At 32.7% G+C, this 13525-nt stretch overlaps 1 protein-coding gene across 1 annotated transcript; it reads right to left on the bottom strand.

Moving 5' to 3' along the window:
• Window positions 1-558: 558 nt before the first annotated feature.
• Window positions 559-7570, bottom strand: LOC114296210 (NADP-dependent malic enzyme). Its single transcript, XM_028240493.2, has 18 exons — window positions 7219-7570; window positions 4898-5018; window positions 4565-4791; window positions 4361-4466; window positions 4146-4211; window positions 3570-3665; window positions 3390-3461; window positions 3205-3288; window positions 3014-3112; window positions 2673-2720; window positions 2530-2583; window positions 2332-2430; window positions 1947-2036; window positions 1767-1844; window positions 1544-1618; window positions 1362-1452; window positions 1132-1260; window positions 559-868 (listed from the first exon to the last, which is right to left on the bottom strand). The coding sequence occupies exons 1-18, from the start codon at window positions 7359-7361 to the stop codon at window positions 780-782; spliced, it is 1767 nt and encodes a 588-aa protein (XP_028096294.2). The 5' UTR covers window positions 7362-7570; the 3' UTR covers window positions 559-779.
• Between the last annotated feature and the right edge of the window lie 5955 nt (window positions 7571-13525).

Below are 13525 nucleotides of genomic sequence, written 5' to 3'. Positions count from 1 at the left end.
AACTTCTCTTCTTCTCCAACAGTCGCGTCTCCAACTTGGTGGCTGTTCTTCACAACAGTCTTCTATTCCGGAATAGGCACTTCTCAAGCCTATATATACCAACCCTCCATTCCTTTGGTAAATACTTTTGAACCCGTAACTGTCTTCACAACTCTCTGCTTCTCTTCATCTTCATTTTGCATCTTTTGTAAGTTCGAAAATACAATCTGGTTCGTAGTACATTCAGTTTGCAGTGCTGCATCTGTTTGGGGTGATTGTTGAATCCTGGAGGCAGGACGTCCGTTATTCTCAAGCACCTAGGAGAGGACGAATTTCTGTCTTAAAGACACAGTGTCCAAACACTGGCCTCAATCACAAATTTATTCTTAGTTTGATTCTGCAGAAAAGTTGTAAGTTCTGTCTTGATTTATAATCTGTTTTATTATTCTGTTAAGAATAAAATTCTGTTTATTTTTTTTTATTTTGTTCTGTTTTTAATGTTCTGTAAATTCGTTATTCATTGAAGAGATATATCTAACACCATTTTCTTTCTGGAAGCCCCACCTGATTGAAGTTAACTAATAAAATTGTAGTTGTGTTGTTTATTTCCTTAACAAGTACTGAAGATGATAATAACAAAATTGCTTCCCAAAAGTACGAATATAATAAAACTATAAAAACAATGACAACATATTTGATCTAAAAATGAAACATAAAGCTTCACCACACCCAGTAGCAAGACCAGGACCACCCCAATCTTCTAAAATTGCTACCAAATTGCATATCACAGAATTCCCAACTCAGAGGTAGTTGCGGTAGGCCGGGCTGTACATGCAGCTCTCAGCAAACTTGACAAGATCCTTGGGTCGAGGGAGACGAGAAGCCAGACCTAGAAAACAAAATAAACCACGCATAGTCAATTAAAAATAAAATAAAATAAAATAAAAACTTCTAGAAAATTGATGCGACAGCTTTATGAGCCTATCACCTTAAAACAAATAATCCATCAAATGAGTGTTAATTGTATAAATGCCACTACTACATCATTCTGGTGGCATATTGTGGATAAATTTTTTGTAAGAATATATTTTCCCCAATAGATATTAGCACTGACTGCTTTTTTGGAGTCGAGTTATTCAGAGAGGTACTAACCGAGTTCATAGGACTTGGCTGCGACTTTAGCAGCAATGTGAGCTGATATCTTCCTGATACTGGTAAATGGTGGGTATATTAATCCATTTTTGTAGTTTTCCTCAGTCACTTGAGCTGCCAATGCTTCCGCTGTTCCAGGAGGGTAAAACAGTCAGAAAAAAATAGTGTATACAACGTTATTATAGTTCTTAGGATATGATTTTGTCTATTGATTTTGATTTTCTACTTACAGGCTGCTAAAAGCATGTCATCGTGCACACGAATTGTACCAGACATGATCAAGCCCAAACCAAATCCAGGGAAAATGTACGCATTGTTTGCCTGTAGGACACAAAAAAGTATAGAAATAAGTCTCCAATGAATATTTTAGGATTCAAAAATAACAATACACTTCCAAGGTACAGATTAGGACCTGGCCAGGCATGAAAATTTTTCCATCGTATTCGACAGGTTCAAATGGGCTTCCGCTAGCAAAGATTGCACGACCCTGCAGATTGAGAGATGGAACGAGCAGAAAGAAAGTTTCTTAGCTATGGGTACAATTCAATTGAACAAAACTTTGGTTTAATTAATTGAAGTCATAAGTATATGTGTGAAAAGTTAAGTAATGAAAACAAAGATGTTTGTTATGTTACCTGACTCCATGCATAAGCTTCTTCGGCGGTACACTCGGACTGTGAGGTTGGGTTGGAGAGAGCGAGAATGAGAGGTTTCTACATTCAAATTCATCAACATCAAATGTCAGAATCTTCTGATTAGGTCACAACATGAGAGAGAGAGAGAGAGAGAGAGAGAGAGAGGGGAGGGGGGGAGACCTCAGTGAAGGAAGTCATGGCCTCAACGACATCCTTTGTGAAAGTTTTCCCAACTCCTGATGTTCCTATCAACACTGTTGGCTTGATTGCCTGAGATATTAAAAAAGAAAAAAAGAAAAAAAAAAGTGAGACAAGAAGGAAAATTCTTTAAGTTGTGTTTGGATCTTGAATTTGTGGAAGGAAAGAGAAAAGAGAAATGAAGTAAAAGCTTTTTTTTCCCCCCACTTTTTCCTCCTCTAATTCCTCCACAAATCAAAGATCTAAACATAGTCTCTGAAATTCTTAATACATTGGGGCAGAATCAAAGACATGTTTTTCAGAAAAATAAAAGCCAAAATAACAGAAAACGAAAATGAAAACACAGCCAAGCAGGTTAATTTCACACCTTTACGGCATTCAAGAGTTCCTTGACAGGTTCATGCTCATGAGCCCAAGGCTGCTTGAAGTGTTGAAGAGACTCCTTACGAGAGCTAACTACGAGTCCCTGTAAGAAAAATTTGCACACCCATTAGTTTCCTAGGTAAGAGAACACAAACTAGATGCAAAAAAAAAAAAAAATACTAGTAATATAGTTTCCTATCACCTTCGAGTCTACGAGCCAAATCTTCTTGCGAGTCTCCTCTACAGGAGCATTTGTCTGCCAAAATCATAGTCAAAGAGTGTATCAGAAAGCTTAATTAGCTGAGAAAATAAGAGAGTGTAGATACTAGTGTAGTGTGCTAATACCTTTTTTGATATCTCGAGGGCTATAAGCTCCGCTATACCGGTTCCAGCCTTCATTTGCCAAAGAACAAAAGTGAGACATGGCAACACAAACATTGGATACATAAACAGAAACACAGATTCAATGGCATTAAAAATGCAGACACACAACTCTGTTCGGTTGAGTTTCCAAAATCTGTTTTAAATTTTTTCAAAATCTAGTTTGGTGAAAAAAATGAAAAACACTCATTGTTTTCCTATGATTTTCTCTTTTTTGGGGTGGAAATAAAATTTTAAAATATATTTTTTTTAGCACTTATTTAAAAATTATGAGTCCCAAGCACTACTAATTCAACTGTGTATACCTCTCCAGCGCCCAAGAATAAGAATGTGTGGTCAGCCAAGGCTCCACCGACTAATTTGAGAGCTGCAATGAGCCCTGCAAGTACCACAGATGCTGTACCCTGCAACAAAGAAAAGCGCTCAAAGATGTAAAAATTTCCTGAAAATGAACACAAAATTTCTAGCTATAAAAGACCATCTCTCGTCGTGGTACCTGTATATCATCATTAAACACGAGATGAGTATTCCGATACTTTGCCAACAGCTCAAATGCGTTGTGGTTTGCGAAATCTTCAAACTGATAATTACGGTAAAATTATTAGCACAAAATTGAAGGAAAAAAATAAATTAAAATTTAGGAACCTATTGTCCAGGAGTGTGTAGATATTGAAAACTGACCTGAATGAGGATTTTCTCCCCATAGTTCTGCTTAACTGCACACATGAACTCATGCAGAAGCTCGGCATATTCCTGAATTCCAATAATGGAAACGATCTCAATGAGATGGAAACTTACAATCACAAGATGCAATGTTGCCTAAAAAGAGATGATGAAAAAAAGAAAAGAAAATTATCAAACCTGCCCAGTTGCCCTCTTTTGCCTGAGCCCAATGTAGAACTCATCGTTAAGCAACTTCTCATTGTTTGTGCCAACATCAATGGTTATAGGCAAGCACTGCACATGACAAATTTATATAGATTCTCAAAATCAATATTTTGAGTGATATATGGGTTTTAGTGATATACTTGACAAAAGTTTGGAATTATATAACCAAATACTGTTTGGAATCAGTTTTTTGTTGTTTAAAAATATAAATTAAAATAAAATAAAATGGAGGAAGTGTCTACTAAAACTGTTTTCATGAAAATTCCTTGGATATGGCCCATTTTCAGGGGGGGGGGGGGGGGGATTTTGCAATTTTTTTTTTTTCTCCTGCAAGTTTCCAAAAATTATGCTTCAAAAAGATGAAAATTATATGAAAACAAATGTGTTTTTCATCTTTTCATTGTTTTTTATTTCAGAAAATGTGAAAAATAGTGAAAACAAAACAATAACAACAATATCAAACATGTAGTAATCACTCCAATTGAAAGAGAAGCAAGAAGAGAAGATTAATCGAACAAAAAGAGCAATTTTTATATTAGTGGCACATACTGCTGAAGGACGGACTCCTCCGAGTGCTGTATAGAGAGACAGTTTTCCAACTGGGATCCCCATTCCCTGCAACATTTCAAATATTTCAATCAATCTCACCAACAATGGAGCAAACAAATGTACGGACGGAGAGAGATAAAGAAATGACTCTGTTGAACTCATGATTCAAATATTAATCATGAAGAGTTAAGCAAATGAAGCAAGGCATATTTTACCTGGCAACCAAGATCCCCGAGTCCCAAAATTCGCTCACCATCAGTCACAACGATAACTTGAATACTCTTCTCGGGCCAGTTTTTCAACACTTCAAGAATCTTCCCCCTGGAAACTCCAAATAGTTAGTACTAAAAAATAACACATTCGATCTAATTTCCACTAAGAAATGATAAAATAGAAAGCAATCCAAACAACAGTCATACTTCTCTTTCAAGCTGATGAAAAGGCCCTGAGGCCTTCTGTAAATGCTCCCGTACTTCTGGCAAGCCTCGCCAACTACTGGAGTGTACACAAGTGGCAACAACTCTTCAACATTATCAATGAGAAGCTTGTAAAACAGCCTTTCGTTTCGCTCCTGAAGATCCATCAATGCTACGTATTTATGCAGCGGCACATCATATTGGCGGAGATTGTGCATTATTTTTTTCTCCTAAATTACAAGAATCAACAGAAATGTAAACAACAATGAATTGATTTATAGTCAAAGCATAACATTAGAAAGTTTGAACTGTTGACACAATATTTGTTGGCTAAACCTGAAGCCCCTGAGTTGACACTGCTGGGGGTAAAAGGCCGCGTAAGTAATGGGCATCTCTCTCTTTCTCGGAGAAGGCGAGTCCTTTGTTAAAGTGTGGATCACGCAACAAAGTATACCCACTGCAACATCAAGTGAAGAAGATTATGAAACCAACTATTGAATTAACAGCAATATTTATGGCTCTAGGAGCTAACACATTTCTAAGAACATAATTCTAGCAATCAACAAATCAAATAACATTTTTTAGATAAATGAACGATTCAAACACCATTTTTAGTGCTTTGTTTAAGGATGTAAGAAAGACCGGTGGAACCAAACTGACCATTGAGACAGACCAAAAATTTCGGTTTTTGTCCGTTTCTTCATAAGGGAAAGGTTTGTTTCGGTTTTGAAAATTTTACATTGATACTAACTGAACGAATTGAAATATTATACTTAATTACTTTTTATATTCTAATTTTTTCAATATTAGAAAATGAATGATCAATGCTCCATGTTTTGCAATAAAGGTTAGGAGGAGAGACATTTGTAGTTTTGCGAGGAGACACATTCCTCACAACATGGTTCTAGGAAGCAACATAACCACTATTTCAGAAAAATGACAAGTTCAACACCATTTTAGTGTTCTGTTAGTGCAACATTTCCAATCTTTTATCAGAATTCAAACAAGAAATCAGAACTTTGGAAATGTAAATAAAATGCTAAATAAAAATAAAATAAAAACATGAAAAAGAGTGTAAATATATATATATATATATATATTTGAAAATCTAGTGATATAAACCACACCTGAACTCAATAACCAGAGACCAGATTATAACGAAACAAGTAAATAAACAAAATGAGATAAGTCACCTTCAGGATTAACTGCACTTTATCATCTAAACTATCACCATTTTTAAAAAAAAATTATTTCATCCTTTAACTTATAAATTTTCCTATTTAAGTCTTCGAAGTTTACAATTTTGACTAATGTCGTTTAATTAGAGACAGTTATCCAAATTTGTAGGCGATAAAAGTCTAATTTGATGGGCAAAAAGCTCATCTCAACATCCAAACAACTTAAAACATACAACTAAACACTTATTTTTTGTATTTATTTACAATATTAAAACGACAAGGTGAGTGTTTGGTTGTAGAGTATAAAGTTGTCTAACGTGTGTTTAAATAGTATATATAAAAAAATTTAGTTTAAAAATGAATATGCATATTATATTCATGTGTACAATCTCTGTGTGATAGAAGATCAAAGAGGAAGAAAAAAAAAACTTTTGAAGAATTATCTTTTCTGTCGTTTTAAATTTAAATCCGAATCAAGACTTGAAGAACACAATAAAATAAAACCATTCACTGTGTTTGGTTTGAGTTTTCTAGATTAAATTTTTGAAAATTGACTTTTTTGGTTTTTGTGTTTTTTTGTTTTTAATGAATATTTTTTAAATTTTAAACATTTTTTTTACTTTTTTAGATGCACCTTACTTAGATGTATCTAAAAAGTAAAAAATCTGTGAAAAATATTTTAAAAAATTAATAAATATATAAAAATACAAAAAATATACTGAATTCTTGTATTTTTTTTATATTTTTGGTATTTAGTGAATTTTTAAAAGATTTTTTTACAATTTTTTTACTTTTTAGGTGTATTTATGTTATGCGTGTCTAAAAAGTAAAAAAATTGCTTAAAATATTAAAAAAATTCAATAAAAACAAAAAAACACGAAAAATAAGAGAATAGAATTTTTTTAAAAGTGTTTTGGATAACTGAAAACCAAGCAAGGTGATTATTTCCCATGATATCTGTCAGATCTGAAGCTAAATATACAAAATATTGACCCAAAAATAAATGGAAACTTGGAAATTAAACTGATCAAAATAGGAAGGGGGGATTTTATGAAATTTTTTCTAACATTTGACTTTGTATTGTTTGGATAAAAAAAGCAACATTCACATCTCTATCCTAAACCTCTAAATGTATATATCTTTATGAATTTCCTTAAGCCCATTTGCTAACTAGTAAACTTAAAAAAGAAGAAGCACAAAAGAACAAAAGCACCCATCAACAATTTAACCAACATAGTTGACATCAATCTAATGAAATTTGTATGTAAATGAAAAGATTTAGATCTGAGTGCCTAAAATAGAAAACAGAGACAAACTACTCTGAAAATACACTTACACAAACGAGCATATCAAGAAAAACCCATAAACAAAAGCATTAAATTGAGCCAAAACAAACACAACCCAAATCAATAAATGAAAATAAAGCACAAAAAATGAACACAAAAGTAAACATTATTGAATCATCAATTGTATGATCACCTAGCAACAGATACAGTCCAGGGGGTGACAAGTTGATCCTCCGTGGCACTATCCTCACCGTACACGTCCTCAACACCACCACCAACACCATATTTGTCATCCATGTTAGAGACTAACTCACCATTGGTATATTTACTCGCCATCACAACAACCTTTTTTCTTTTCTTTTTCCTCTCACTCTCTTTCTCTTGAAAAACAGACCTAAAGCTCGACTCTGCGAATGAGAAAAAGCAGAGAAAAACAAAGAAATCAACAACACGCAAAACACACGTAATGGGCTCGTGCTTGGAATCACCAACCAAGACATACCCACGTTTTATAGCTACCCCAAAAGCATAATTCAGAGTTTTTTTTTTTTAACAGTTTTGACAAAAGTGCTCTGTTTTCAAGGTCAAGACGCCAACAATGACGAAGTAATTTTTTTAAGTTGGTAAAATTGCTCTGTTTTGAGAAGTTGGTAAAAAGTTGATTTTATTATTTATTAATTTTTTTAAGTAATTTTTTTGATAAAAAATTTGATTATTTTGAATAAAAAAATTATTTTTTTTGACTAAAAAAATTAAAAAGTCCGAAAAAACTCACTTCTTTGGCAACTTCCTAAAGAAAAATGCTTGGGAATTAGGTGACAGTGGGTCCCGCCATTAATGATGTGATATTTTGGTCTTGAAGTTGTATTTTATTTTTATTTTTTTTATTTTTTTAATGCATTAGTGCTATTAGTGATAATGTTGTTAGTGAGATGAATCATTGTTGCTTCCTAAAAGAGCCCGTCAGGTAAGAACGAATCAAAAGTGCGATCTTCCATCTTAATGGGGGCGTTGGGAAAAGCGTTGACTTAAAATAATCACTAAAAAATAAAATAAATTAAGATAATTAATAAAAAATAAAATATCACATTTAATTTATATTTATTTATCTGTACAAATTATTTAAAGATTTTAAATTTTTTTTTCCAATGTAGTTAGTTTAGAATTTTTTTTGTTAAAAATAAGGATAAATTATAAATACACATCTTGAGGTTTACTTAAATTACAAATTATTCTTTGTGATTTTAAAAATTACATTATGTTTCCTAAAGTTTCTAATTTTATAACAAATAAGTCATTTTATTAATAAACCAAGTTAATTAACAATTTTTAATAATGTTAAAATTTTATTTCAATTAATAATTCAGATAATTTTATTATTATATAGGTGAATAGTTATAAAATTTCACTTTTTTAATTAATTCTGTTAAATAAAAAATTATGATATAGAGGTATTTATAATTTTTCAAACCACATAAAATAATTTATATTTTAAATAAATTTCATGAAATATACTTATAATTTACCCTTAAAATAATTAGTGTAGTAGCTAGTCTGTTAAAAAGGATAAAATAGAACAAGACTAGTTATAAAGTCATCAGACCCTGTGCTAAAAGTTGTTTTCAAACTTTTTTCTTTGTTGTGTACAAAAACTCTATTCATGTATTGAAAAACAAAAAAATCTTCAAAAATAATGTGTTAATGACATTTTTATAAATAAATTTATCTTTATAAATTTTTTATTTTTAAAGTAAAAAGTGCGCTTTGAGCGCATCATTATGTACCAAAAACAAAAGCTATATAAAATTTCTATTTGTATATGCTACTCTACTATATATTCAGGTTGAGTAATTTGATAAGAAATGAAAAGATAATAAAATCATTTTATCATGTTTTGTTTATAAATTAGGTGAGAAATGAAATTCTTTTAGGTCTCATTATTTTCACCAAAAGTGATAAATTTTGTGAGAAACAACTCTTGGACAATCTTTACTGTATTTCTAAAATTAATTCTATTGTGTACGTAACAACAAATAGAATATATAAGAAATAAAAGAAAAATAAGAGAATTGTTTGATTACAGAAATCAAACCAGGAAAATAAAATAAAATAAATAAAGCAGATTTTTATTTTGTTACAAAAATAAAATCAAAATTTGATTTAAATAAATAAATAAAACAGAAAATAAATAACCAACTTACTTGATTAATTTCTTGAATAATATTCTGATTAAGTCTAGTGTTCGACACTGTGTCCTTAAGACAGATTCGTCATCTTCATGGTGCTTTCAGAATGTGGACGTCTGTCTCTCAGGATGAAATGATCAACAACAAACAATAGCAACACTACAAATTGTTTGTCAAACTAACACACTAAGTGTTTACACTCTTTTTCATAGAAAATATATGGAGCAAAATGCAGAGAATTTTTTAGTAGAGGAGAAGTACGAAAATTATGTAGAGATGCAATTGAGGGACTAGTCTATTTATAGAGATGAAGTGGTGGCTTGGTAGCTGCTAGTTTTGAATTAAACAGGTACAATACCTGTTCAATTTAAATTAGACAGATACAAATCTGTAGGCACTGTTTGGTTTTGAATTTCAAACAATTCAAAAACCTGTTTTGGTTGGATTTGAAATCTGAACAAATTCAGTTTAGACAGATCCGAAACTATACAATATTTCTGAAGAGGTGCAATAATTTTGAATTCAAAAATTTGAAATTCATCTGGACAGAAATTCGGAATGAATTCTTGGACAAATTTATTTCAAAAAATAAAATTTAAATTCAAAAGTTTTTTGCCCAAAAAGATTAGTATTGGTCGAACAAGCCCAACCCCAGCTAGATCGGACGGATGGCGGCGACGCGTGGTGATTTTTAGGTCCAATGGGTCTAGCCCATAACTTCCCTCTCTACAAAACTTGGGTACCTGTCACGACCCAAACCCGTCCCTAAGGGTTTAGCATCGTAACCGGCCAGTAATCCATGATTACCAAAGGCCTGCTTAACAATAATAACAATAGTACAGAGTAAGGGGCTGGCGGAAGCCAATCAGTAAATAAAAGATGTCCAATGAGCTGTGGAAGTCTGGATGGAAAAAGACTTTTATGGACTAGTCCACATTCATAACCATAAACATACATACATATCGGATACACATAACATACAAGTTAGGGATTCAATCCCTTTACCATAACTGTATAGTCAAAGGTTTTAAACATTCATTACGTAACAAAGACAAAAGGGTGAATCTGAAACACCCCAAAAGTTGGCTGGTGCAGACTCGGAACCTCGAAGTGAGGCACAATAGTTGTCTTAACAAAACATGAGCTTAACTTGACGCTTCTATCTACATACACATATAAACTGTGAGCTAAAATCCAGTAAATAACAACTGTGTAAAAATGGTTAAGAATGAATGTCCTTTCAGTGATTAAAACAATCATTTGCGCCAGTAGATCAGTTATTCAATCAGTGGCTCATATTTTATGCCATATCAGTCAATTAGAAATCATAGCAGTCATACGAGGTACATCCAATGGCAAAACAGTACAGTAGGTCTTAATAGACTGAACAGTCAGTTGATGGCCATCAAAACAGTAAACGGTAGTAGTTTCCAACATTGGAATTGACAGAGATCTCTGTAACAGCAGCCATAACAGTACAGTAACAGTACAGTACAGTAGCAGTAACAGTAACAGTAACAGTAACAGGAAGTTGTTATGAATGCCACGAGTACAGTTCATAAAACAGGACAAATATTCATTCAGTAAACAATGTCACTTCAGAAAGCAGTACAGTCTATCATTTAGAAAATAATTATAATTGAATATATCTTTACAACATTGTTACTCACAGATTACTGGGCCATAAGCAGGCTAATTAGCGTCCTCGGGTGCCAACCCTACATAGTTGCAGAATGAACACACATTAAGTTACACACTTGGGATTAATAACTTAGCCCCTTAACTTGACTTGGTGTGGTTTTATAACATTATCCTCATTAAGATGTCTTAAACATGGCCTAGGAATGCCTATGATGGAATGAGGATGCAAAAAAGTACTTAACAACATTTTTCAAAATTCGCTGAAAACAGGGATCTCGCTCGAGCGAGCTTACCAAAACAGAGAGGTCGCTCGAGCGTAGACTCCATCGCTCGAGCGGTCTGTAAAAATGCAAAAAATACTGGTTGCTGAAATTTCCCGCTCGATGCTCACTCGTGCGTGAGACACAGTTCCTCACTCGAGCGTAGGTCTCGTCACTCGAGCGTAGGTCTCGTCACTCGAGCGTGCGTCTGCACACGGAAAAACCTGAAAGCTTGCAATCTACGCTCGACCCAGCATTCCGTCGCTCGAGCGGAGCTCTGAACACAAAAGTGGTCGCTCGAGCGTGGAATCCTTCGCTCGAGCGTGGAAGCCAAAATCTAGGTTTTCTAGATTTGCTTCCAAAGCTCAAACCAAGAATCAAACATGCCAAAACTCATCATTTTGGGCCAATTTTTCTGGAAAACACTTAGAAACTCATAATACAACATGTTTTGAAGGTCATTTTATAAAATCAAATCCCAAAAGTATGTCAATTGAACACAAATTCAATCCAAAATTCAAGAACATGATGTAAATATGCCATGCATGTGCTTATTTGAATTCAAAGCTTCTAACACATGATCAAATGAGCCATTCTTCCCAAAAACATGATGAATTCTTATATTACAGCTATAATCTAGACATGCATGGAAGAATTTCATGCAAAACAACTTCAAAACTCTATGAGATGATCATGCATGTATGAATGGACTCTCAAATTAACACTTTAGGCTAATTCTTGACTCTAATCACCAATTTTTCCATGAACCAAGCAAGAAACAACTTAAATTCATAATTAAGGGAATGAATTTCCTACCTTAAGTCTTGAATTCCAAATGTGGTAGCTCAAATATGAAATTTTCCTTCAATCTCCCCTAAGTCTCAAGCAACTCTTGTTGAAATCAATTTCTTTCTTTCTACTCTCGTCTCACTCACGGCTTGGTCTTGAAATGGATGACGGATGATGCCAAACAAGTATAAGGTCAAGCAAATGGCCTTGAAAAGGCCCACTAATGGCAAGAGTGTAAATAACTCTAGCTAATGTAGTTTAATATGATTTATTCTAATTTAATCATTCCAAATTGAATTTTAATTAAACCTACCATAAAATCATATAATTCCTAATTAACATATAACACAAAACAATTTCCGAATCGGTCGCCAATAAGACTTTCAATTTGCAGTCGAAATTAAAACATGAACAGATCGTTCAGTAACAAACAGATGGAAATACATTCTAAACAACACACTCACACAATAATTTAAGATTTCATCTTAATCAATTACTTATCATGCTTAATCACAATTTAACGCTAATCAGAAGTGAGGGTTGTCACAGTACCCCTTGGGGCATACCCCAAGTTCCAATCCCATGCCTTATAATCTCACTCAAAACTTCCCACCAAATCAATGTGGGACCAGCCATTTTTCAAACTTTTAAGGATTTTCCACCAAAGCTCCATTTCCATGGAGCACACTTTGGTTTCAATTTCCTATTCACTTGGTAATGGTTTTGAGCAATCAAATATACCACGTGAATCACAACGCGGCATAGAATGCGTTACCATTTTGATTCGCGAAAATCGACGCACGGATCCCACCTAAATATTAGATCAAAGTTTAATAAAAATTCTGTTTTTACCTAAAATTTTCAAAACATTTCTAACAACTTGATTGATTGATTGTATAATTTTCATAAGCTAACTAAATGTGTAAACTCTATATCTTCAATTTAATAATGATATGTCTGTGTTTTGATCGTTCTTACAAAAAAAAAAAAAAAAAAAAAGAAGTCTATATGAGATCAATGCTTTTTGTGTGATCAATTTTTTTTGAAAGAAATTTATTTATATTATATATATAATTTATAAGGTAAAAGATTTGTATCAATTTAAAATATTATTGTTTAAAAAAATTTGCATAAAATTTTTGTTTGTAAATTATTTTCATATTTTTATATGATTTCACGTGTATATAGCACAAAATAATATTTTTAAAAAGATTGTTAAAAGTTAATTTTTTAATATTTTTTTTAAAATATAAAAAATGATAGGATTTAAAATGAATTAAAAAGTAAAATAGCCCAATATCGCATGGTTGGACGAGATGAATGTGAAAGGAACGTGCGGACGGAGCACTCATATCTGCCGCGTCCCTAGAGAGAAAGTGGAGATCTTCCGCGTTTTTGAAAAAGAAAAAAGAAAAAAAATGAAAAACAAATTATGTTGGGTTCTAGAAGACTGTGGTGCAATTTGATTCCACTCGAAGTCATATTTGTTTCATTGGATATAAAATAGAGGATATAATATAATGTGAAATTTAATCAGAATATATAATGAATAGAATATAAGTATTAGATAATATATCCCCTAACTCATATTTGTTGACTTGATATATAAGATTGGATATCTATT

The sequence above is a fragment of the Camellia sinensis genome, chromosome 11, assembly GCF_055761805.1.
Source record: "Camellia sinensis isolate YWXY chromosome 11, ASM5576180v1, whole genome shotgun sequence".
NCBI classification, from domain to species: Eukaryota; Viridiplantae; Streptophyta; class Magnoliopsida; order Ericales; family Theaceae; genus Camellia; species Camellia sinensis.
Note: the sequence above shows the minus strand (reverse complement) of the source record. Positions and strands in the feature narration are given on the sequence as shown.